The following is a 27,040-nucleotide window of genomic DNA, read 5'->3' as shown; positions in this document are numbered from 1 at the left end:
ATCACTCTTTTATACAAATGTCTTCGTACACGTGAGTTTGTTATTTTGTTGCAAAAATGTTTCCTGATCGAAGTACAAATGCTGGAAAATTTCAATATAAAAAACATCCACGCGACAAAAGACCAAAAGACAAGGAATTTGCTGGTAAAAGAGGAGAAAAGAAGCGAAAAGAATTACTCACTTCATCAAAGTCTTTTAAAGATATTGATGCTGAAATTAGTGCTCTAAAAGAGAAATATGATCAAGTAACTTATTTCATATGGTTTTAATTTGTTTATTTATGATATATCAATTATTTATTGATTTAGAAATTCGTAATACTGAAAGATAATCAGTACGTTCAGATTTTGTATGTTTATCTTTTCCTATTACTCTCTTCAAATTTGGTAAATTTGGCTGTTTGGTAAATTTTAAGAGTAATACCCGCACGATTTTCACTAAAAAAAAAACTCGTATTTTTTACGTGGAATCATGTACCCTGACTTCCTAATATGCTGCAAATCCCTTATTTTGGTTCGGAAAAGGTGGGGCAGGGTGGGGGATCCACCACCGTCCCGGAATCATTGGAATTTTTTTTTTTTTTTTTCGTTGAATGAATTCCTGTGACATCCTAATATGCTACAAAACCCTTTTGTGGGTCCGAAAAACAGAGTGGGGTGAGGTGGAAGCCTCGAAAATAGCAGCAATATAATGACTGTACAATTCTGGCACAGGTTCCTTTAGACATAGCAAAGCTGTGGGCCTAATATAGCCCACAAAGAGGTTGGCTTAACTCTCCAAGTCTGTAACACTACATTTTATTTTGCCAGTTCACTTGTTGAAAACCATTGCTGCTTGTGATTGCTTTCAGTTTTTTTATGAATGCCTTTTGTTCTCTTAGTTTTTCTAGACTCCTGTCACAATTCTTTTATCCACCATCAGACATACACCAACAGTTACTAATGTGATCTGTTCAAAACATTAGACTTTTGCATTGCAAAATAATGTATTCCACATTATTAACATTTTGAACTTACTAATTGTTGATGCAGACCCAACACTACTTTTCTTGGATTCTGCTATTTAAATTTTCTACACTAGTTTCGGTTGGCTAGACCATTTTCCATATATATGTATATATACATAGTTATTAAAACAAATACCTTCAATAACAGCTGACAAGCTATAGATATGTTATCCTGTTGGTGAGATTGTGGATCCTTTTTTGTCTCAGAGTGGTGCTTATGATGTTTAATGTCAGTTGGATACTTTTTTTGCCTTGTCAGTCACTCTTTCGGCTAAGTAGACTGACAGAATAAAGTGACTTGACCAGGAGCACAGTACTGCGGCTGTTACTAAGAATATGATCGTCATCATCTGTCTTTTCATTATGGTTAGGATTGGATGGATCTGCAATGCAGCACATCTTCATTTAATATGAGTTTGAAAATATTTATCTTTTATTTCAGTTAAACCCAACTGCTATCAGGAAGTTTACAGACTTCCCATTGTCTGAAAGCACTCAAATTGGTTTGTATTATATTTTCATATTATAAAGACCTAAGATTGTGATTTTCATCCTAAAGTTCAATTACAAAGAGAAATATAACTAATTTGATATAGTTACAGTTTATTGGCCACCTATTTAACTCACTTAATGTCCCCACTTTTCCTCTTGACATATGTATTGTATCTCCCCTTAAACTCCATAATGCAATCTTTTCTTCCTCCTGCACACATTACTTCTGTAGAAGTTCAAACTGCATTTATTTGACTAGTTTAGAAGGTTGAAGTAACGTTTAGGGCACTGCCTCCGCATCTTATAAATATACTACAGAGCCTCTACACTGTTGACTTGCCAAATTTCTTTCAAATTTCACTTTGCCATTTAGAAACATAAACGAATATAGGACAAAACAAAACACAAGAGTATAGGCTTTGTATTCCAGCACTAAGAATAGGTTTTATATAACAAGCATTCTGTTAACTTGTACAGATTAATTTGATTATTCTCATGAATGGGCTCAGCCAAGCTGTTTTGCCTCTACTACATGAATGCAATGTGTTTATATTTGCATATTGCTAGAACAGGTGTCTTTACAGTTAGCTGCCTTTCCTGTGTGCTGATTTCTTATCCATCAATTGGAGGTGCTACTTCTCAACCATGAATTCTGTGTGAAGCATAATTATGTACCTTGTCTAGATGATTCAATCTCTTTACTATGTGGTTAAGAGCCTGGCATCATAGTTTCTCTGTAATATTTCACCACACATTTAAACCCAAGTGTAATCTTATCAATAATCTTTGTGCCTGGTTAAAAGAGATCATTATTCTTTAATCCAAATTCAATAGATTGGTTGAATCATTAGAGAATCAGGAAAATGTTTTGCATTATGTACTCTGGCTCTTTACATTCTGAGTTCAAATCCCACCAACGTCAACTTTGCTTTACATATCTTCAGGGTCATCATCATCTTCATATAACATCTGTTTTCCATGCTGGCATGGGTTGGACAATAAAATAATATATCAATCAAGAATAAGTGTCAATGTAATCAATTAACCTTGTCCTCCTAATTTCTGACCTTGTGCTTCTGTTAAAAACAATTATTATTTAATCCCGCCCGAGTCAACTTTGCTGTGTCCATCATTTAATTAAATCTGCAATCTTTCTTCAAAATGCGTAGCCTTTTGCCAATGTATGAAATCATTACTATCAATTATGAAGTGGGGTAAAGCAGCAGATAAAATACTATTAATTAGTTCATTCCTTTCTTTTCCAAGTTCATATCTTACTGAGGTTAACTTTGCATTTCACCCTTTAAGGTCACTAACATGAGAAACTGTCAAATAGTCAAGTTAATCAAATCACTTACCCATTCTCCAAAATTTATAATCATGTACTTAGGTAAAAAGTTATTATTACCATCCATCATTAAGCACCATGCTGTTTATTAAATTAATTCTGCATGATTCATATTGAGAGTGACTCTATTTAATTACTTTCTTTTGTTGTTGCAGGTATAAAAAATTCTGGATTCATAATGCCAACAGAAATTCAGAAAGAATCCATAGGTATTGCTTTGCAGGGACATGACGTTCTTGCAGCTGCCAAAACTGGATCTGGCAAAACACTAGCTTTTCTTATTCCTGTAAGTTAAATTTTAATTTTGGGTAGATTGTTTTTGAACTCATTGACTCTTTAACATTCAGATTACTCTTTCAAATGTAATGCTTTTTATTCACATTGTTTTAAATTGATCATGCATTATCTCATAACTTTTAAATTTCAGTGATGTGATTGCATATTTTGAGAATGATATTGCCGGAGTGAACATAAAATTGATAGAATATGTGAGCCAGATATGGTTGGTTTAAATGCTGAAGGGTTAAGGAACTGAACTACAATGAGAACAGCAGATGGTCAAATCAGTATTGTGATAAGCAACCAACCATGAAGTCAGGAGATCCTGTAGTCAGTGTTATTAAGTAGCCCTGGTCAGACATCTTTCAATGCCTCAGTTCATCGAGCTTCTCAGTAGAAAGCTAAATTGACACTGTCATCACTTGATTATTGATACACTGTTTCTTCTGCTCTCCAACTCTTCTACTGCCACTACAACATCCTCTCCTGCTTTGGACTAGATGTTGCATACCCTCTCTTCTACACAGGTTCATTTGACATATGCCATGGCACAGTTTTCCTTCAGACTAAACTAAAAAAGCAGTAACAGCATTATGAAATTTAAAGTGTTTGATTTACTTGGTAGTACTGAAACTGACTTCTTCTGTGACCTTTGAACATTGTAAAGGTGCTAATAATGTGGTCCTTATTTCAATTCTAACGTCTCTATTTCAGAACGGATTTGAAAATAAATGCCAGACTTCAATAATATCACTTGTAAATTGCATCAAGTGTCAGGCCAGATCAAAAATGATCTGCTGCAGTAATCATGTAAATCATAGGTGAATAAACTAATAATATCACTCATCCTGTTATATTAAGTGTGAAAGAACATCCTGATAGGACAAAGAAACAATACTTGTCTATAAAAGTAGATGAACTCAACAAGGAGTCCATGTCCATCCATCAAGCCTATAATGAGAGTAGAACCCTGTTAAAGCTTTTATATCTAGCATAACTGATACAATGGTAACCTCTACATCCAGTTCACTCTCTCACATACTGGCCTTGCTTTTCCAGGATGCCAGACAATGTTTTCTGATATTTAGTTAAGTCCCTGTACATTCCAAGTTCAAATCCTGTCATGGTAAACTTTGTCTTTCATCTTCCAGAACCGATAAAATAATGTACCAGTCAAGTACTAGGGTTGATAGTATTAACTAACCCTCTCCCCTAAAAATTACTGGACTTGTGTCTAAATTAGTAACCATTATTATTGGTGAGAAACCATAACAACATTAAAGTAAATATTTTACTATAAAATATAAACTATGTTTGTTCTTCAGCTTCTTGAATGTCTCTACTGCCAAAAATGGACTAATCTCGATGGATTAGGTGCCCTAGTTATATCTCCAACTAGAGAGCTCGCTTATCAGACCTTTGCAGTTCTTCGACGGCTTGGGAAACAACATGATTTTTCTGCTGGTCTAACTGTTGGTGGGATGGTAAGTAATAGGTTCTCTTCTATTTTTATTTTATCATTATTCCCTATTTTGATCTTACAGCATATTCTTTGCTGGATATTTTTTAAAATGTTTTATTATATATATATATATATATATATATATATATATATATATATTGTTTTGTTTGATGAGGTTTGAGGTACCCTTATTACCAGTGTAGTAGGCCTAATATGCTACCTGATTTAACATCACTTGGTCCTTGGGTGCCTTTATCACAAGTCTATGCTGAAAATAAATACCAGATTTCAATAATATCACTTGTACCTTGTGTCAGGCCAGATCAAAAATGATCATGCAAGTATTTGAACCAAATCTTAGTTCCCTTCCAAACATGTTTCTCTTGCAAATGTTTAGGCTACCATCAACTACATCGATCTTGCTACTATGACAGGATCTGCAGAGATCATAGGCACTGTCTCTCTCTTCTCATGACTAATAAAAAAAAGAGGGATCCTGTTATAACAGCTGAATAGTTGGCCTGTGTAACTTCTGCTTGATTAGAAATTATTTATCTGAAGACATGTGATGTACTATCAATAGTAGGAATTAAAGTTATATCAGTTAAGGTTCGGTACATTTCTAATTCAAAGTTACTGTGGGATTAAAATGACCCATGGGTCGGATATGTTATATAGGTGTGCACATCTCAGATGGTTACTGTTGTTTAGTCTCAAGTCAATCTTGATTAAACAGAGATATGATTGAAAACATTCTAGCCATGTTTTAATGTTATCTCAAACTACATTATCCAATGTACCTTTCTTTCTTTGTTCAAAATGGTTGTTTGATTTGAGGAAGGTTTGGTTGCTATTTCTGCCATGTAGAAGTTCCCATGTCATAATTAAGCAAGTGCATGATAATTTTTTCTTTGTACTAATAGATCATTTTCAAAAATATTTAATACCTAATTGCAACAGTTAGTGCAAATGGAGCATGTAGGATATTTCATTTTTTCTTATTGAATTCGAACTCAAAACATATTATTCCAATACCTTTTTCCATTCAGCTATTTCACCTACTAATAAGTTAATAAGGAAGCCTGATCTGCATGAAAGTTTTGCAAGGACAATTCAGACTGTGCATTATGTGACTAAGGGTTAACTTGAAATCCAAGCAATTGCTTAGATAAAGTAGTATTAAAAAAATATTTATTGATTTTGATGTGAAAGTTTATAGCTTGTAATTTATCAATAAAGAAACTAAAATAACTTATATCTTTCTGTGTTTATCGCTTTATATATATATTTCTACATTTGTTTGTTGATCTATATATTTGAACAGAACCTAAAAGAGGAATCCAAGCAGATCATGTATACTAACATTGTCATCTGTACTCCAGGACGACTCCTACAACACATGGATGAGACACCTAATTTTAATGCCCATAACCTGCAGATACTCAGTAAGTCACTTTTATATTTTATTATCTGAAGAAAAGTGTTAATTGAAAACCTTTCTCTAAGATAATAATTATTTGGAGCAATGAGTGAAATTAGTGGGTTTTTATTTTGCAGCCAGTAGGGATATATTTTTACCTTTGATCTAAAGAAAAAGACAACTCTCCTTGACACATTTTAAGAATGAAGCTTTTTAGGGAGAGAGAGAGCATAGCACACTTAGTGAAGAGACTCATTTAATTTGAGGATTGTTCATGAAAAGTAGGTGGGTGAGATGTATTGATAAATGTAATATTTATACTTTGGTCTTATTGCCAGATTATCAAATTCCTACTGGTACATATACATATATCTTCATCAATCTATCCTCCCCAGCTCATGGTTCTTTGCTCATCCACCCTTCAAACCGAACCATTTTGGCAGTCTGCCTCCCCATCTCCTTATTCTCCTTCCCATACAATCTTGCAAATTGTGCACCCACTGTTGATTAGATGACTGAGGTAACAAAAGCTATTAACTTCTTTTAAGGAGTTTTGTGGACAATTCAGAGATTTCATTTCTTGGGTGATGCTATTGCTAGCTACTCTTATGCATCTTTTACATATGAAATCTATCAGCATGATTGAGAGTCCACTGTACCATTTGTGCCCACATTGTTTGCCTTGGTTGTAGTGTATGGGGTTCTTTCATACTCCCTTTCCACATATCCTACATAGTTACATTCCAGTTGATAGTAGTATTTAACTTATGTGCTCACTAAAACTACTAAATCGACTTGAGTCTCTTGAATCTAAATTCTGTTTCCACATTTGGAACTTGTCCAATAATTCATCAACTTGTTTGTTGTTGAGACCCTGATCATCAGCATACTGGAGTCTCCCCAGCACTGTTCCCACCTCACACATACAACAGGTTCCAACAGTTTCCTGTCTACCAATTCTATACACTTTATATTGGTCAGCTTCTGCTAAGCATAGAAAAATCTATGCAAAACCATTCAAGAAATTAATGAATTGTTGTAAATGTATGTCTATATTTGTCCATAATCTTTTAATGTGAAGGGATAATATAGTCAATTGAATAAACTCCAATATGTGGCTGGTATTTATTTAATTGTCTCACTTGGGAATGATTGGTCAAAGCTAAACCTGACAAGAATTTGAACTCAGGAAAGAAACTTTCAAAAAAATATAAAGCATCTGACAACTCCTCCATCTGTACCATTTCCACCACATTCATGTAAAAGTTCTGAACCATTTCACCTGACAGTCTTATGACAATACTTTGTTTTCAGTTCTTGATGAAGCTGATCGTATCCTGGACCTTGGATTTACTGAAACAATGAATGCCATTTTGGATAATTTACCTCCATCCAGACAGACTTTATTGTTTTCTGCCACACAGACAAAGTAAGGACTAATTATTCTTTTCATGTATGTTGCCTTTTGTGAGGTTTTATTTATTTTATTTTATTTGTTTGAGTTGGAAGATGGGTTGTTCTCATGCTCTTTGTAAGCCCTCCACAAATGTTGAGGGTTGACATGTTTAGTGTTTTCCCCAAACAGTTATCTTAAAAATGAGGAATGAACTCCCTGCCCACAATCTATAGTGATGAATTTCACAATTTACATGAATGATGGGTATTGGAAGGTTAAAAGTTTTTAAAGTAAAAATATAACATAAGTAATTGATTCATCTCCATGGCGAGTTAAATTCAGAACAGTTGGAATATGAAGCAGCAGCTCTGTGGAATGTTTGGTCTAGAGTTTAGAATGAACAAAACAAAATTCAGTATGAAAAGTAGACCTCACCACCTCTCTTTCTCTCGCAAGGGAGGAAGTTTAATATCTATATTTTCAGGGCCTCTAAAGTGGTGAAGGTAAGAGAGGAATCACCCTAAGCCTGGAGATGCAGTGCCCTGCTAAAGGTACACAAGAGCTAGGTAGTAGTGTTAAAAGGGGTAACAGTTAAGTCTAGCACCCAAGAAGAGAACAGTCGTAATGGGCTTATACACAATTTTTATCTACCATATTCCACTTATAAGATTTTGGTCAACTTAAGACCATATAGAAGATACGTTACTCAAGGTGACATTGCTGTCAGAAATGCAATGGACTGGTCACTGACTCATTGGAAAGCCTGTAACCAACGAAGCTTATCACAAATTGCAATATAATAGTAATAATGGTTTCCAATTTAGACAAGGCCAGCAATTTTGAAGAGAGGAGATCAGTCATTTACATCAGTTTCTTTTGCATTTCATCTTTCTGAAGTCAACAACACAAATAACATGGTTAATATTTCAAACCCAATGTGATTTGAACTCAGTACATAAAGGAAAGCTGCTGAATACCATGAGGTATCTGCTCCATTTCTCTGCCATATGCCACTTTCTATATTTTTGATAGTAGAAACATTTAGTTATTTGTCTTATGAAGTCAACATAATTACACTGGTAATATTGCACCTACTTCTTCTTATGTCTTCCTTGCTCCACCCAAGCATATTTCATTAACATACAAATGACTAAATTGCTTTATTACAATAATTGTCATCAGTAAATTTGTAATACTCCTATTTGTGTTCCTGTCCTTTAGGTCAGTGAAAGATCTTGCTCGTCTCAGTTTAAACAAGGACAATCTCTTTTATATCTCTGTTGATGAATTTGCCGAAGAAAGCACACCTTCACAGCTGGTTCAGGTAAATGCTTATTATAGCATGAAATTTTTATTTATTGCTCACTTCCCTCTTTTCGTTACCCTCTCATCTATCATTCATCTGCTCTCCTATTACTGTGCCTCCTTGCTATCACTCTAGAGCTCTTCTGTCATGCTGCATATGTAATGTGGGATAGCATTGTATCTGTCTGTATTCAATCCCCACTATTATCTCTCTCTCTCTCTCTCCCTCTTCTTTAGTATTGTATATCACTCTTTCTTACACTTCTCTCTCCTCTGTCACTCGTTATTGTTATTCATCACTCTCCCATCCATTACTCCTTCCATCTTCCTTTGTCCATCTTAACACTCCTTCCTCCTTCACACCACACATGCCGTTCCCTCTTCAATCTCCTTCACCCTCTCACTCTGGATCTCTTTCATTCATCACTCTCTCTTCAATTCCCCATCTTGGTCATGTTTTCTTCAATCTTTTCTTTTCCTTTTTTCAAATTTATTCTTCCATTTTTAAGATGATAGGGTGTTTTAGCAAGTTGAGTAACCATGCCGAGATTCCTTCATTGGCTTGTTATGAAACACATATAATACTGCATTTCTGTATGTTTTCACCCTCATGTGGTGCTGTTGTAATTTTGTGAGTTATATGTATGCTATTTATTGATTTTTAAAAACAATTTTTCAGAGTTATATAACCTGTGAACTAGAAGACAAAATGACAGTACTGTGGTCTTTCCTGAAGAAACATTTAAGACAAAAAATTCTTGTTTTTCTGAGCACATGCAGTCAGGTAGGCTAATTCTTCTTTCACTTTAACATTTCATTGATGACCGATATGCTATGGTGAAATGTTTAATTCTCTGTGAATCAAGTTCAGTTCTAGTTCAAGTAACTTTTTCCAAGACTATTCTTTTGTCATATGATTAATTGCACACTAATTTTTTCTTTAATCTCCATTATGTCTCCTTACTCTCTTTCCTTTTATTTTATTTCAGATTTATATTGTTTCCTTTTATCAGTCTTCTTCTCTCTCCTCACGGTTTCTGTTCTACTTGTCTCTTTCTCTTTCACTTTCTCTTCTTATCTTCAATTCTGTTACTTTCTACCCTCTGCTCCTGTATGTTTCCACCCAGTAAATCCATGTAACTTCACATACACCCTATCCTCCATCCACCATCATTGACCTATTTTCGTTCTCTTTTTTTTTTTTTGATGACAGGTTCGCTATATATTCAAGGCATTGTGTCACATGCGGCCAGGTATCTCACTTCATGCTCTTTATGGCAAGATGAAACAGCGTAAAAGAATGGAAGTCTTCCAACAGTTCTGTTTCAAGCAACATGCTGTTCTCTTTGCCACAGACATTGCAGCTCGTGGACTTGGTAAATATAAAAAGAGGAGGAAAACGCTCCTTTTGTTATTTTGTATTGTTTTATATTCATATTTTCATTTGATCATGAGTTGGATGATTTTTGTTGAAGCAACAGTTTTTTTGCAATTGACTGACTTTCTAATCTGAACAACTCATCTTTGAAAAAAGTAAGGAAACGTGTTATCTGTCAAGTCAACTGATGCAAACTGAGTTATGTACCTTGTGCAGCAAATGACGTGGTTCTATTAAGGTTTATGCCCATGTAATTCTCTTGTCCAGCATCTATGTTTTAATCTTACATGTGTTACGTTGTTTCATTTTATTTCTTTGTTTTTTTATTTAAGTGTTTTAAACTTTAACTACTAATAGTTAAATTATGATCATTTGCTTTAAGTATTTCGCATGTTGGAATATGTGACAGACATATTTCAACTAACCTAAATTGTGATTATACGTAAACACTGCTGGTGCCATTACTTCGTTATTTAAGGAGTTTGTGTTTTTATATATAACTAGCAATGCATCCCGGTATTGCCTGGGTGTTGTGACCTACAGCCACATTGTATTATTTGTTCCTTTCTTATGGACAGAATCGGCACAGCTTTTTTGTATGTATGTGTGCATGTGTATGAGAGACAGAAAGTGAGTGACTGTATTTCCTCATAACATATAGAGAAATGGATGTCTTTTAAGGTACACACTTATATAGAAAAAGTGTCGTCGTCGTGGTATAAAATATTGTTTGCAATAGTTGACTTATAGAAAGATTATAATGTTAAATTTTTGTGATGCAAATATGTAAATGAAAATAAAATTTATTTGGTAGCCAAAAGATTACTGAATTCTTTGATACCCCATACATCAAAATTGGCAACTCAGTTTTTGAATGCATCTGTTAATTTCCGTAAAAATTTTTTATTTCTTTATGCTTTGAAAATGAGTGGGGTAATCCTGTACCTAAAGTAACAATTGTTAGTATGATATTGTATCATTGTAACCAAATATACTCTTTTCTTATTCTAACTTTACTGTAGCAAAGTTTGGACTTATAGCTTCACAATCACTATTAACATTTTGTTAATCTGCAACACTAGCTTTTGAAAATTTAATTTCTTCTCTTCAGATATACCTGAAGTGAACTGGGTCATCCAACTTGACTGTCCAGAAGATGCTAACACTTACATTCACAGAGTTGGGCGTACAGCAAGGTAAGATTCAATTTAAGTTGTCCTTTCTGATTTTAATTTCATTAGCAATTTATGTGGCAGAAGCGGTTTTATGTTTGGAAAAGTAGGACAACTACATTTGATGTATTGAATTGTTCTTAAGCATTTCAAATTTAGGTCATTTGGGAAATAACGTAATAAAGTGTGTGTGTGTGTGTGTGTGTATGCATGTATATATGTGTGTGTGTATATATGTATATGTATATATCATTCAACCACAGTAGTGGTTGAATATATGCTTAAGTCCACCATTTCGTCAATCACAGCAGCTTCCAAGCTTCACTACTAATTCAGTTCTCAACTAAATTGCAAACTGTTAATAGTTTTAAAGAGGACACCTCCTTAGCTACACTTTGGCATAAATAGTTTGAGATTTGGTTCAGTAGAAAAAAAAGTTACAGCAAAATATCTGCAATCTCAGGAGGGGGGCAGTGAGGCAGATATTCAATTAACATAAATTTTTTAATTTTAAATTAAAAGTATATTTTTCTTAGGCTTAAATGATAGAAAAGTGCATGAGGAATTCAGAATCATAGTCGCATTGAACAAAAATTAGTAGAAAAAGAGTTGTGAGGTAAAATGTTACGAAATTTCATGTAAGGAAGTAACGCTTAAGTAATAAGAATAAAGAATATATTTCTAAAATGAATGCTTGCTTTCTATGGCGGCAACCTCACAGAAACGTTAGTACGCCGGGCGAAATGCTTAGCAGTATTTTATCTGTCTTTATGTTTTGAGTTGAAATTTCGCTGCGGTCAACTTTGACTTACAGATTATTTGATTAATTTTTTTTAACTAAACACTTTCAAACTTCTGATACTGGTAGAATATGTCACATAGAACAGGGTTTATTCTTAACGTTTTTGACAAAATTTCAGTGTGATCACCATTTCAGCGTGATCGATGCCAGTGCTGCCTGACTGGCTCCCATGATGGTGGCATGTAAAAAGCACCATTCAAGCGTGGTTGATGCCAGTGGCACATAAAAAGTACCATTGGAGTGTGGACGTTGCCAGTGCCGCCTGACTGGCTCCTGTGCCGGTGGCACACAAAAATTGGAGCCTGGTGCAGCCTTCTGGCTTGCCAGCCCTCAGTCAAACTGTCCCACCCATGCCAGCATGGAAAGTGGACGTTAAACGACGATGATGATGATATATATATTATCATGATTGTCATGGTGTTATATCTGCATTTCCATGCTGGTATGTGTTAGACAAGTTGTTACTGCTCTTATAAACGGGTCAGGGAGTCAATCATTGATCAAAAGTTTCATTTTTGGTTGATGCATGCATACATATACATACATATCTCTTGTTCCAGCCCATGGGCTGTGGCCACATGAGAGCACTGCTTTCATGTTTTTGAGGTTTTGCTTTTTACCTGGGACAGACTGGTGACTCTTCTCATTTGGTACTTCTGCAGTTCTCTTCATGTTTCAACAAAAATAAGATTGTTTTTATTTTTCAACTTGAACCCTCTCTTTATTTTGTGTCTGGATAAATGGTTAACTGAATGAAGTATCAGTAGGAATTACTAAGCATTTTAACCAAGGATGTGGCATGATCAAGTCCAAAGAGATTCTCACTCTTTATGTGATGAATTTAGTATTAACAATGGTTTCTAACATAAACATAAAACCACAAGTTCTGTGAGAGATACAATCAATAATATCGGTCCCAATACTTACCTGGTATTTTTTTTTTACCAATTTCAAAAGGATGAAATGCAAACTATATCTTTGCAGGCTTTGGACTCTGAATATAAAGAAACGTTATTAAATACCATAGGTATTTCTTGTTTGGTGTGCTATCAATTCTGTGACTCTACCTTTTTAATAAATGGCAATGGAATAATTAATTAATTTTATATAACTGGTTCTTATTTTATTGACTCAGGCATAAACTTGAAGTATTGAACTAGTTACCATAAAATGTTAGTATTTGCAAACTCTGCTATCTTCAACTCACATTGTTAGTGGCTATATTTGTTTAAAATATTTACTCCTATGTTTGATATTTTCCCATAGTCTTAACTTTTTTGAAAACTAGGTTTCAAAGGTAATAATCAACTGGAATTTAAATAGAGTCCACTGTTGGAAAATTACAGTTACTATTACAATGTATGACATGGGCATATATGCACTGCTGAAGACATTCCATTGTGTAATTGCTTCAGTTAATCTGCTATGTACTGATTAAAACTGCTAGTATTTCTAGAAAACTTTATATATTAACTTCTTATCTGAAGAATGTTTCTTCTCTTAACTATTTAATACACTGGAAATTGCAACATTAGTCTCTTCAGAACCCAAGATTTTATGAAAGTAAAACCGAACTACTGTAAGAATGAATAATTTGTTTTCTCCTGTGTTTCTTGTTTCTGTTTTAGAATGTATTGTGAAGTCTTTGTAATTTGAACTTCAGTGCTTTCTACCTTGAGTGTTGTGATATTGTTCAAGGCCAGAATATTTTATATTGGATATTTTACATTTGCAAATTAAAATCAAGCATTCATGACCTATTTTTTCCATGTAAGCTTACTCTCACCTGTAGCTATACAGTATTTAATGTGAAAGAATGTATATTTATAGTGTCATCTAATTTTTAATGAGCAAAAGTATGTCGCTATCCTTCAAATGTTAGAATGCACTGAAATAATTGTTTCTGTGACTCACAGGTCATGGTCATTGTTTGTAATAGCACCATTTCATATCGTTCTGACTTAAATTGTTGTAGAGCAGCTTTCATTTATGATTTCCAGATACAAGAAGAATGGTGAGTCCTTATTGTTTTTGTTGCCCAGTGAAGAGCAAGGAATGATTGAGAATTTACAGAAAAAGAAAATCCCAATAAAAAAGATACAGTGAGTTTGAATAAAATTTCATTGAACTTTGTCTCTCATTATCATCAAAGTCACCATAGAAAATTTTTGTAAATCTTTAGTTATTAAAAGACCTTCATTTTGAATTTAACCCATGCCGGCATAAAAAGGCTGAGTTAAAATATCAAAATAAAGAAACCCTCCTAGATTTATGTTTATTCATATTCATTATGGTTTCTCTCTTTCTTATTACAGAGTGAATCCTAAAATGTTGTGGGATATTAAACCTCGTCTGCAATCACAGTGTGCAGAAAATACTGAAATGAAGGATAATGCCAAAAAGGTATTCATGAATTATTGTTCATTCATATATATCTGTGATATCTACAGTTGGATCTCTTGCCCATTATATTTCTATTAAGTCTCTATTTGCCCCTCACCTACTTTTTCCATACCTTGTCATATCTCTCTCTCTCTTTCTCTCATATTCAATGTTTAATGCCAACCATCTAATAAAAGACATTAAATCTATTCTCTCTTATCACAAATCTTTGTGTTAACGAGTAATGGATCAAATTTGTTTGCAACTGATACACCTCACCATTATCCTTGTGTACTGCTACACATCACTCCTCCCACAGGTAACCAATAATTGACATCTATCTTTTCATCACGCATCTTTACTATTGTCTGTCTCTCTCTTTCTCTATCCCTGGCAGCAAACGCATAGCTACCATCACTCTCTCTTTCATTACTATTTCCAGCACCTTCTCATTTCAATCATTGTTTTTTTCATTCTCTTGGTTTCATTGCTTTGACCCTAGTCTTCTGTGGCATAAGACAAACTCATTAGTTCTGATGCCACAATAAAATGTATGCAAGACACTGTGTGAAGTAGTGCTACATTATCTCTGTTGATGTAGCATCAAGAAGGTCCTTTATTCTTGTTGAGGACATAGCAACTTCTCTAATGCTGGTGCTTGTAAAATGCATCCAGTACAATCTGTAAAGTTGTTGGTATTTGAATAGGCCCTTAGTCATAAAAACAAAAAATAGAACATACAAGTGAGATATGATCCTTTAACCCACATAGGAGAGCAGAATCTCCGAATAAGAACTGACTCAGATTGTGACCACACTTCCAGACCATATCGCATGTAAAATAGATGTAAATTGATGATGGTGACAATGCTTAATAATAGTGCATTATTTCAGTTGATAGATAAAAGGCTGGTAACTGCCATATAAAATCAAGTGTTATACAAACATTTGTCGAGGGCATCAAATAAAGCAATTTATACTACAGTCACATGGTGTTATATTGTGAGTTAATTGTAGCTTGACAAAGAGAGAGAGGCTGGAAACGGAGGTTATAATGTAGGTATAGCAATGTATACTCCTACCACAGGAATTTGAGGATTTAAACATACGTAGCTTTTTACAGTGAAGAGCTATGATGAATATTATTTAGAAACTAGATATGGCACTGTAGCTGATGAGATAGCAGCATCTAACTCTCAGAGTGTGATGCTTGATTTATGTTTTAATATTACTATAAGATTTAAGATAACGAGCTGCCAGAATTGTTAGCGTGCCAGGTATAATGCTTATTTCGTCCATTTTTACATTCTGAGTTCAAATTCTGCTGAGGTTGACTTTGCCTTTCATCTTTTCAGGGTCAGTAAATAAGTAGCAGTTGAACATTGGGATCGACTTAACCTCTCACCTGAAATTGTGGGCCTTGTGCCAAAATTTGAAATTAATATTACTATAAGATTTCTAAAACTAGTTAAAATTGATAGCTTTTCACATATCTATAGATCCATAGGCTTGTATTTATTTCAATTTATATAGCATTTGATAAATGAGGAGTAAATCTTCTTATGGTCCAGGTACTAGTCTACTATCATAGGTAACACTCTCAGATTTGATAGCTGTTAATGAAAGCTGAGTAGAATGATGCTGATAAAATGAGGTTTTTTTGTGATTCTATTTTTGAATGTAACTTTGACTTGTTTTTTTGCACACACACACACACACACACACACATATATATATATATAGAGAGAGAGAGAGATTCAGTAAATTTAATATAGATTTTATTTTTATCTTTGAATTTCTTTTTTATTGTTAAAAAAAATGATGTATTTACACTGAATAAAAGCTCTAATGTTTTGCACTATATTTACTCTGCAGATAAAAACATGTCAATGAATTTACCAATAATGATTTGCTTTACAGTGTATTGCATCACAGTAAATACATCACATGTCATTTCATCACCTGGCCATTTTATTACATTAAAATAAACAGTGATGTATTTATTGGACTTAGTTGCTACAGACGCTTTCTTAGTCACCAGCCTTGTATTCAATTTTTTAAAGGTCCTTTCCTAATCTTTTTTCTGATTGCAGGCCTTTATTTCATATATTCGTTCAGTATTTTTGATGTCAAACAAAAGTATTTTTGATGTGAAAAATCTGGATCTTGGAAACTTTTCCTGGTATGTATAATCAACAAATAAAGTCATCTATAAAATATGCATAATTTAGTTTTCTTAATTAGTTGTAATTATTAAGAAATTTATATAATGAACACTGGATTATTAATATTCTTTTCTACTCTAGGCACAAGGCCTGAAATTTTGGGGGATGGGATCAGTCAATTAGATAACCCCCCTCCATCCCAGTATGCAACTGGTACTTAATTTATCGACCCTAAAAGGATGAAAGACAAAGTCGACCCCAGCGGAATTTGAACTCAGAACATAAAGGCAGACAAAATACCACTAAGTATTTCACCACCCAGCATGCTAACGTTTCTGCCAGCTCGCCGCCTTCTAAAATATTCTTTTCTATTTTAGGCACAAGGCCCAAAATTTTGGAGGGAGGGACTGAATTATAAATATTTATAAGTCAATGACTCATCATTCATCCTTGTAATCTCTCATACTGACACTGTTTAGATAAGTATTTTACAGTCAGGTGTCTTACTTTAGTCTCTCATCTATTAATTTATTTTGTAGCTCTCTAGGCTTAGAAGTAATTCCACGTGTACGGTTTTTGGAAAAAGAAGAGAAACAACGCTTAAAAAAAGAAGCTGATAATTCTGTCAAGAAAGCTGCTTCCAACGGTGAGGAGAGTGATGACATGCAGTCTACTGAATCAGATGAATCTGACTCTGAAAGTGAGCAAGAAAAGCACAAAAAACAGGTCAAACCTCAGCCAAAACATCACATATCAACCAGAAGTGGTTCAAGTAGTGATTCTGAGAATGAAGCATCTGGGTCTAGTGTTGAAGGCAATTCTAACTGTGATAAGGAGAAATTTTCTGTACAGTTTGGTTGTGATGATGATGAGGATGACCTTCTGACCTTTAAAAGAAGAATTCCTGCTGAGCCAGTTGAAAATGTAACCAAGGAGGTAGAGTTATTTATTTATCCATTCTTTTAATTTCGATGATAAAAGGCTTTTTGCCATGAGCTGTTATGAAGGTTATGCCTGTATTTCTAAACTATCAACTTGTAAGGTCATATCTATAAATCATCAACATAAAGCATGTTTTCATTCAATTCATATATTTTAATTTTATCACAATATTTTCTCTCTCTCCTTCAATCTATCTTAAATATAATTACACTTCAAACATTTTGTATATTGCTTGTTGCCTGTCGTCTTTTGCTACTTTACTCTTAATGTTTTTTTAATCATAAAATATTAACTTTTTTTTTCTGGAGACAGTCTTATACTTCTTCCTCTCTATGTTGGGACAATACAGTTTAAACTCTCTATGTCATATTACATGTAGGCCTTACTATAATTTTTTTTTTATATATAATACAGCTAAAATTGCATTCCAAAGACTAACCTTCTTTTCAGGGCCAGAAAATAATTCAGCTCTGATCTGTCACTAATTCTCTATTAATGTTCAATTAAATCCTACACTGGAGTAGTGCTACATCTCAATGGTACTGCTCTGCCAGACATACAAGCTGCCCATCCGAAAGATAGCAGTCTGATTGATTTGCAGACTTACTAGCAACACTAACAACTTCTGGCCTATAGACATACTGTCTCCTCATTCTGCTTTTTACAGCAGCTTCTCCTCTAAGCCAACTAAGTTCTACACAGCCTATATCCATTGCATTCATTGTCTTATCTCAAGGTCATGCATGAACCACTTGCTAACTCCAGCGATATCAATCTCACAAACCAAAGATAGCCTGTAAATATCATAGACACTGACTTAGCCATTAAAACCATTGAAATTACATCCAAATGTAAAATGTTGGCATTACTTTATCATAAGTTCTTTGATTGCTATATATTAATTTAACTACTACTTCCAGTAATCTATAATTTTTAATTCTTAGCTTTTGTATTGAATTAACCAAGATCTTACCTCATCTCTTCTCCTCTTTTCTGCAATGTCTACTTAGATTGGTGTTCATATCTGTGTACCATTTACAGCTTGGGAGCTTCACATGCCAACAAGGGAGATTCTATGTGGTCATTGATCTACTAGAAATAACACCTAAATAACAGTATTCTAAACAGAAATAACAGACTCCGTACATGCACACCATACAATCTTAATAAAATATTCATCAGATAATGTAGTCTGGAGTACACAATACCTGAAATAAGATGTAACAGTCAAAGTAGGAACGCCTCTGATCATAGATCTTTTCAATTAGGATTGGTCTGAGGTTAATGACTATTCTGGTATTACTGGATATGAATACTCTAACTACAATCGTTATTATATTCACCTACGACCCGTTCTTAATTGTTATTGATTACTGAAGTCAATTCACCTCTCTCATATTCACTTTATTGATGCCAGTTTGATTCATAACATTTCTCCAGTTTTACAGATCAGATATTAGAATGAATCATGTAAAATATTTTATCTCTTCTTTTTCAGGTTGACAACAGTAAAACAGTTACCAAAAACAAAAAGAAAGTTTTGAGTAAAGTTTCTATTGCAAAACGTGCTTTAAGGAAAAACATTGAGTTAAACACAAAGATTAAATTTGATGATGATGGAGAGGTTAGTATAAAGTTGAAGCCTTTGTTATGTTTTACCTCTGAATAAATTTCAGTCCAGAGATAGATTGACTGTTAAAATATTTTCAAAATCTGCAATAAACATATATTCATGTTTGTAGACACATACATACCTGTATGCTTAAATATACAAATGCATACCATTGTAGTCAATATCCATTTTTCTTTGGCAATATACATTACACAGATATATACTACAGCATTTTTCAACATCTCACTCTTGCATCATCTCCTCCATTGTCCTCTCCTGCCACCACACAACACCTCTTACTTGTATCATATGTCCATACTAATGCAGATATCTCTTCTACATATATCAACAAACACCCTCATATTCAAATACTTTCCTGATTTACTTGTACTCAGTACCTTATGGTTATACTTTATACCCAATAGACAAAACTAAGCTCCTTTTCTCTAGTTATTGAAGATCTTCAATTTCTCTGCACCATGAAGTATCAGCCTTCTAACACAAACCTTGTTTCGTAATCTCTTCATAGAGAGAATCACTAATGATAATACCCTTAAGCTTCTTCATTTCATGTGATACCTTTGATGTTATACCATCATTAGTTTAACCTCAACAGCCAATTTGTCTTTTTGAGGTCCAAATACATCTTTTGTGTATCGTTAGTTATTGATTTTTCTACCTATTTCCAATCTTACATATTTCTCCTTACATTTGGATTTTACAACCTCCTGTCACTAACTAATATTTTAATTGTTTCTATGTTCCCCTTCTGGTACATTGATTTGTCTCCACTCTTCCACCGTATTTCAAATTTCCATGCTTAAATGCTTAAATATTTATTTCAGTGTGTTCCCTGTTATATATATATATATATATATATATATATATATATATATATATATATAGGAAAGCTCCATTTGTTTGTTCTGTTCATATAATTTCAGGTTGTTAAAGATATGTATAAACATGCCCAAACTTCAAATAGAGAAATCGGTCAGTTAGATGTTTGTGGAATAAGTATTGAAGAAGCCAAAATGTACATGGAGGCTGAAGATAAAGTTGATAAGAAAATTTTCCATGACAAAGTAAATGCAAGACACAAAGTAAGTAACAGACATCATCATTATTTAACATGTTCTCTATGCTGTCATGGGTTGAACAATATTTTCTAAATATTCTTCCAATTTGCAAGTTGTTTTTATATCCAGTCTTGTTGATTAGTATTTTTTCTCCTTTTTACAAGTTAGTTATGGGTGGGTAGAGCAGTGACCATAACCTTTAAACTCTTCCTCAAGTTGAAAAATTGATGTATTGATGTTGCTGATGTCCAGCCTGAATATCTGCAAATCAATGTTGGCAAGAAAAATATGCATTAGGAAAGGAATAAGTTTGTGTTTCTGGTTTAAATACTTGCAACAAATTATTCTCTGCTAAAGACACTCAAGGACCAAATGGTGTGTTCAGTCAGCTGTATTTTATGAGCAGAATATTTCTGATTTAATCTTTTGCATATGAATTTTTGGAATAAATTGTTTGTTTTTACCAATTATTATTGACTTTAAGGAAAAGGAAGCACATAATAGCCATTTGTAGGTTCTCTTGGATTGGTGACATCAATGTGGTTGATGTTCAGCTAAAATGTCTGCGTTTTGATTAAAAGTGAGAAGGGAGAAAATTCCATTAATTTAAAGTCCTGGAGAGAAAGAATTGAGCAAAATGTTTTGTGGGGTGATGGGGTGATGATGCACAGTATCATAAGAGAAGAGACTGGGGCATTATGTGGGATTTTTTTTTCAGAAGTTGTACACAGTTTACTAGTCTGGAGAAGCAGGAGCCATCATTGTTGTTGTTATTGTTAAGACAAGAGTGGATACAAAGTATCAGAATGTTAGTATTAGTTGTTTTTTGCTCCAGGCTGACCCTGATCCAGCATCCCTATGATCAATAACATTCCAGCTTTGACCATTTCATCTTTTTTTTCAACCACAGTGTATCTAGGACTACATTACCCAATATATGTCCCCTTTTTTTTTTAGGGTTGTAGGGTATGATTTTAGGATGTTTGGCTACTATTTTTAGCAGATTAAATGACCACATATAATTGGGTTCCATGTTAGCTTATATACTAGGAGCTGTAGGGTGTTATCTAAGGAATGTTTATCATTCAGTCAAATGGCCTGTTTTTGAATTAGATGCAGTCTGAAATGTTTGTGTATGTTGCAGATGTACCATTCTAGACTTATGAGTAATACTTTGTGGGTATACTTAACTGTGAAGTTAAATAATAATGATAATATTAATGAACTTATTGTATACAGTGTGCAGGTGAACTGGTGCTGTATCATGACCATGAGCTCTATACTGTTGCCTCTTTAAGTTAAGGTACATAACTCTTTGTACCCCAATCTGACCTGACTGCAGATTGTATTTTTATTCCACAGTTAATCAGTCAATGATAACTATTGCCCTGGTCCTGCAATGGTAGAATTTAGAATACTAGACAAAATGCCTCCTGTAAGAACTGGTATCAATTTGGTTTACTATACTCCTTCCCTAAAGTTTTAATCTTGTACCTCTTGATGGCAAATAGAAGAAATCATCATCATCATCATTATTATTGTTAAGAGAGCAAGCTGGCAGAATCATTAGTGAGTTAGACAAAATGCTTAGCAGTATTTATAAATTCAAATTCCATCAAGGTTAGCTTTGCCTCTCATCCTTTCAAGATTCATCATCATTTAGCGTCTAACCCATACCATGCTGGCATGGGTTAGGTGGTTTGACTGGGAGCTGCACCAAGCTCCAGTCTGTTTTGGCCTGGTTTCTACTGTTAGGAAGGACATCTACTGCTAGGTGTCCTTCCTAATACCAACCACTCCATAGTGTAGTTGGTGCCTTTTACATGTCACCAGCACTGGCCACAACTACAATTTTACTTGGCTTGACATGTTTCTCAAGCACAACAAATCACCAAAGGTCTCAGTCACTTGTTATCACCTCCACTAGATTCAACATCCAAAAATCATACTTGACCACCTCATCCCATGTCCTTGGTCTACCTCTTCCACAGGTTACCTCTACAGTCAGAGAACGGCACTTCTTTACGTAGCTATTCTTGTCCATCTGCATCACATAACCAAACCAGTGCAATCTTCTCTCTTGCACACATCTGATGCTTCTTATACTCAATTTTTCTCTCAGGATGCTTACAATCTGTCATATATGCACACTGACATTGATAAAATAAAGTATCAGTGAAGTAATGAAGTCAATGATATTAGCTAAACCCCCTCCTCCAAAATTGCTGGCTTATGTCAAAACCTAAAACCATTATTATTAAATATTTTCTTGTAGTTTGTTAAATCCTAGACATTTATTTTTTCATCAATGCAATAAGAACCACTAACTTCTGTTTGTGTATCAAATATGTTCTCTTAAAAATCCTTTCTCACCTTTTCTAGTTTAGGGCTCAGAATAGTATTTTTTTAAATGCATGACTTTCAGGTTTTATCTCCTTTCACTTCACTTTCTTCATAAATATATATCTTTTAATACCTGTTATAATTTACATTTTACTTTGTGTCTTTTAGGAAATCCGATTAAAAAGAAAAGAAATGCTGCGTCAGAAGAAAATGGTAACTTGTGATTTAACCATTTTGTTTCTTTTTTTTTTTTTGTTTTTAATCTATTTAATTTAGTTTTTAAATTTAATTATCCCCTATATATTTACCTAATTAATGGACTAGCATGATCCGTATCTGCAATTAAGAATTACTCAGATTTTTTGTTATACAAGATGGTTATCAGTTTAAGATATTGGAATGTTGACCATGAGCTTCCAGATCTTATTATTGTCTATATTGTACACTTGAGTAAGATAGGTAACTCTGTTTGCTCTAAATTTGCTAACTAAACAAGAAACAGTCTCACTCTGATTCCCAGTTAAGATTGGTAGAATGAAGGGCATCTAACTATAAAATTAATTGATCAAAATAAACCATACCCCAATGCAATCATGGAAAAATTTAATGTAAAAATTATTATAATTTTTCAAATAATTAACTTTATCTTTAGAGATGGAAATAGGTTTGATATTTACATCTACATTACATTCCTCTGTTTGGTCTCTGGCATGGGTGCCAGTCGAATTTGGCTCGATTTCGATCTCACTTGCCTCAACAGGTCTTCGCAAGCAGGGTTTTGTGTCCAAAGAAGGAAAGGTACGCATAAGTGGGCTGGCTACACCCCTGGTAAAGGCCACGGGTTATGGTCTCACTTATCATGCTGGGTCTTCTCACGCACAGCATATTTCCAAAGGTCTCGGTCACTAGTCATTGCCTCGGTGAAGCCTAATGTTCAAAGGTCGTGCTTCGCCACCTCATCCCCGGTCTTCCTGGGTCTACCTCTTTCGCTAGGCTGTGGCACTTTTTCACACAGCTATCCTCATCCATTCTCACCAAATCACCATACCAGCGCAATTGTCTCTCTTGCACACCACAACTGATGCTTCTTAGGTCCAACTTTTCTCTCAAGGTACTTACACTCTGTCAACTATGCACACTGACATTACGCATCCATCGGAGCATACTGGCTTCATTCCTTGCAAGCTTACGCATGTCTTCAGCAGTCACAGCCCATATTTCACTGCCATGTATCATGGCTGTTCATACACATGCATCATACAGTCTGCCTTTTACTCTGAGCGAGAGGCCCTTTGTCACCAGCAGAGGTAAGAGCTCTCTGGACTTTGCCCGGGCTATTCTTATTCTAGCAGCTACACATTCAGAGCCCCCACCCCTGCTACTAACTTGGTCACCTAGGTAACAGAAGCTATCAACTACTTCTAGTTTTTCTCCCTGGAATATGGCAGAAGTTGTTCTCTGCACATTTTCAGTGTTTATTGCTCCTGAGCATCTGCCACATACAAAAACTATCTTCCTAGTTAGCCTTCCTTTGATATTGCTGCACCTCTTATGTGTCCATATCTTACACTGAGTACATCTTATAGAGTTTCTACCTAGGCCTTTTCTACAAATCGAGCAGGGCCATCTACTTGAAGGGGTCTGTGGTTTGTCTACCTTCCTACTTATTAGGACTTTGGTTTTAGCTAGGTTAACTCTAAGGCCCTTTGATTCTAATCCTTGCTTCCACACCTGAAACTTCTCCTCTAGTTCTGATAGTGACTCAGCAATTAGAGCAAGGTCATCAGCATAGAGGAGCTCCCAGGGGCATCCTGTCTTGAATTCCTCTGTTATTGCCTGGAGGACTATGATAAATAGGAGGGGGCTGAGGACTGAACCTTGGTGGACCCCTACCTCTACCCGGAATTCTTCACTGTACTTGTTGCCAACCCTCACCTTACTGACAGCATCCCTGTACATGGCTCACACAGCTCTCACTAACCATTCATCTATCCCTAGTTTCCTCATTGACCACCAGATAAGGGATCGGGGGACCCTGTCAAAGGCTTTCTCCATGTCAACGAAAGCCAGGTACAGAGGTTTATCTTTGGCTAGGTATAACTGGCATATAAGCATCAGATGTTTGAGGAATTCTTTTTTACTGCATGCACTGATTTCAATGTATTGCCGTTACATGCCTAGAACAAAATGAGACCATAACATATATAAAAAAAATATTAGACCTCTAAATTACTATTCTCTAAATTTAATTTATATTTTTGTCTTGAATCTTATTAGAAGAATCAACGTACAGTTGTTCTGCGGACTGGCAGTGATGAAGAATCTCACGATTATTCTGATTCTGGTGAACCTGAAAATGACACTGATGGAAATTATTCTGAAGATGAAGTTTCTAATGAATCTGATGACAACAGTATTTGGTATGTAGCACTGCCACTAATTCCCAATCTTAAACCTGCTATGCGGGTCACTATTAAGTTAGTTTATGCTATCATTAAAGAATTATCTCCTGAAACCTATTTATTTAATTGTTTCAACAACTTTTATAGATTTTTATTATCTAATTAATCTGAATTTTTTTTTTTTCAATATGATGATTAATTTGCATAATATCCATGCATCATTTAAGAGTTCAGAATTTATCATAATCCTTGATTCTTAAAGAATCTCCATTACTCTACTGCACTCTTGCTTTAGCCCTAGAAATGCTATTTTAACTTTACTTAGTCTTACAATACATAAGACATGATTAGAAATCAAGTGGGTCTTTAGTTCTCTCTTATACCTTTACAGTTCAGACTCCAACTTGAATGAAACATTGTACATAGTGAAAAGGAAGTACATTTGATTATTTGCTTTATAATTCCTTCTTTTGCCTGTGCAATAGAAGAAACATTGCATTTTTATTCTGAGAAAATTGAGTAGTCTGGAGGACTAGTGTTTAATTACTCATTAGATATCTTTGAATGATCATGGTTACTCAGGATGTTTATTAAGACATTGATGTTTTCTGTTTTTAGCTTTTTTAAATGTTTTAATACTTTTTTTTTTTTTTTTTTGCAGCTCTAGTCCTTCTCCTCCTCCTTTGAAACGCAAACGAAAAAATATAGCACCTTCAAAAGACAGTGATAACTCTGGTAATTATAACCAAGATGGATTGAATATTGAAGACACAGAGGACCTTGTTCTGAAGCTAATGCATCAAAGTTAGCTGTTATAAGTAAATCAGAATTAAAATATTATCTCTTATTGAATAGTTCAGACTTAATTCTGGGAAAATAAATATGGATATGAGTAGGGAGCTTAAATTAATACCAGGTATTTAAAAACTCCTATATGCTGTTCCCACTGTGCACTAAATCCTGAAAGATAATCATTGTAAATAAGCCTGAACTGACACACACGCGTACATATATTATGTATAGTGTGTGTGTGTGTATATGACAGAATATTTGATCTGGAATCATGCTAAAATAGACATTGTGTTTTCAGATATTTGGACTATCATTAAAATTGCTATTAATTATTTACTTCTTAATCTTTATTGTAAGAAATCTAAGTATTTCATCTCACCAAAGAAGCAAATCATTAATTTGTTTTTACATTTATTTAATTAGTTGAGAAGCAGGGTCAGTACTTTTACATTGGTTGCCTCCCCATATTTCACTGGTGAGATGGTTACTGTTGGTGTCCAATTTGCACTTCTGTAGGCCAATACTTGGACAGGAATTCTAGGTTACTGTTCCAGAGGCAAGTGATGTGTATAATATGGAAATTGACATCTTTACTTTTTTTTTTTCATGAAACTTTTTGAAAAGATATTCTTTTACTTTCTTTTACTTGTTTCAGTCATTTGATTGTGGCCATGCTGGAGCACCACCTTTAGTCGAGCAGATCGACTCCACGACTTATTCTATCAGTCTTTTTTGCCGAACCGCTAAGTTACGGGGACGTAAACACACCAGCATCGGTTGTCAAGTGATGTTGGGGGACAAACACAGACACACACACGCACACATATATATATATATATATATATATATATACATATATACGACGGGCTTCTTTCAGTTTCCGTCTACCAAATCCACTCACAAGGCTTTGGTCAGCCCGAGGCTATAGTAGAAGACACTTGCCCAAGGTACCACGCAGTGGGAATGAACCCTGAACCATGCGGTTGGTAAGCAAGCTACTTACCACACAGCCACTCCTGCGCCTATATAAATTAACTTCTCAATCTCAATTCTTCTTTATGAAGTATTTTTTAAAACTGCTTCTTTTACCTTAATCCTTATATCATTGTTAGTGAATCTTTATGTTGGAATCTTTCATTTCTGAGTTTTGTCTGTCATTGCTGAAACATCTAATACTGATGAAGAAAAGGAATTTGAGTTAAAAACTTCTGTCCAGCACATAAATTTTGGGGTGTGCAAATTCACTTTGCAGTTGAGTGGTTAG

At 34.5% G+C, this 27,040-nt stretch overlaps 1 protein-coding gene across 1 annotated transcript; it reads left to right on the top strand.

The window, feature by feature from the left end:
* On the top strand, positions 1-26,108 carry LOC106884312 (putative ATP-dependent RNA helicase DDX10). Its single transcript, XM_089347501.1, has 19 exons — positions 1-245; positions 1,449-1,509; positions 3,002-3,132; positions 4,451-4,609; positions 5,912-6,032; positions 7,322-7,436; positions 8,625-8,727; positions 9,388-9,492; positions 9,922-10,084; positions 11,198-11,282; positions 14,061-14,162; positions 14,376-14,463; positions 16,535-16,623; positions 17,146-17,542; positions 19,047-19,172; positions 20,105-20,263; positions 22,751-22,795; positions 24,860-25,002; positions 25,646-26,108. The coding sequence occupies exons 1-19, from the start codon at positions 57-59 to the stop codon at positions 25,791-25,793; spliced, it is 2,529 nt and encodes an 842-aa protein (XP_089203627.1). The 5' UTR covers positions 1-56; the 3' UTR covers positions 25,794-26,108.
* Positions 26,109-27,040: the final 932 nt, after the last annotated feature.

Source organism: Octopus bimaculoides, chromosome 2, assembly GCF_046866305.1.
Source record: "Octopus bimaculoides isolate indiv1 chromosome 2, ASM4686630v1, whole genome shotgun sequence".
NCBI classification, from domain to species: Eukaryota; Metazoa; Mollusca; class Cephalopoda; order Octopoda; family Octopodidae; genus Octopus; species Octopus bimaculoides.
The sequence above is the reverse complement of the archived record's forward strand: the minus strand, read 5'-3'. Positions and strand labels throughout refer to the sequence as shown.

What these genes read in the sequence shown, in the direction of transcription:
- LOC106884312 (XM_089347501.1), top strand. Translation starts at nt 57, where the DNA reads ATGTTTCCTGATCGAAGTACAAATGCTGGAAAATTTCAATATAAAAAA. An exon ending in TTTTCTGCCACACAGACAAA is followed by an intron (nt 7,437 to 8,624) that starts GTAAGGACTAAT and finishes CCTGTCCTTTAG; the next exon opens with GTCAGTGAAAGATCTTGCTC. An exon ending in GATCTTGGAAACTTTTCCTG is followed by an intron (nt 16,624 to 17,145) that starts GTATGTATAATC and finishes TTTATTTTGTAG; the next exon opens with CTCTCTAGGCTTAGAAGTAA.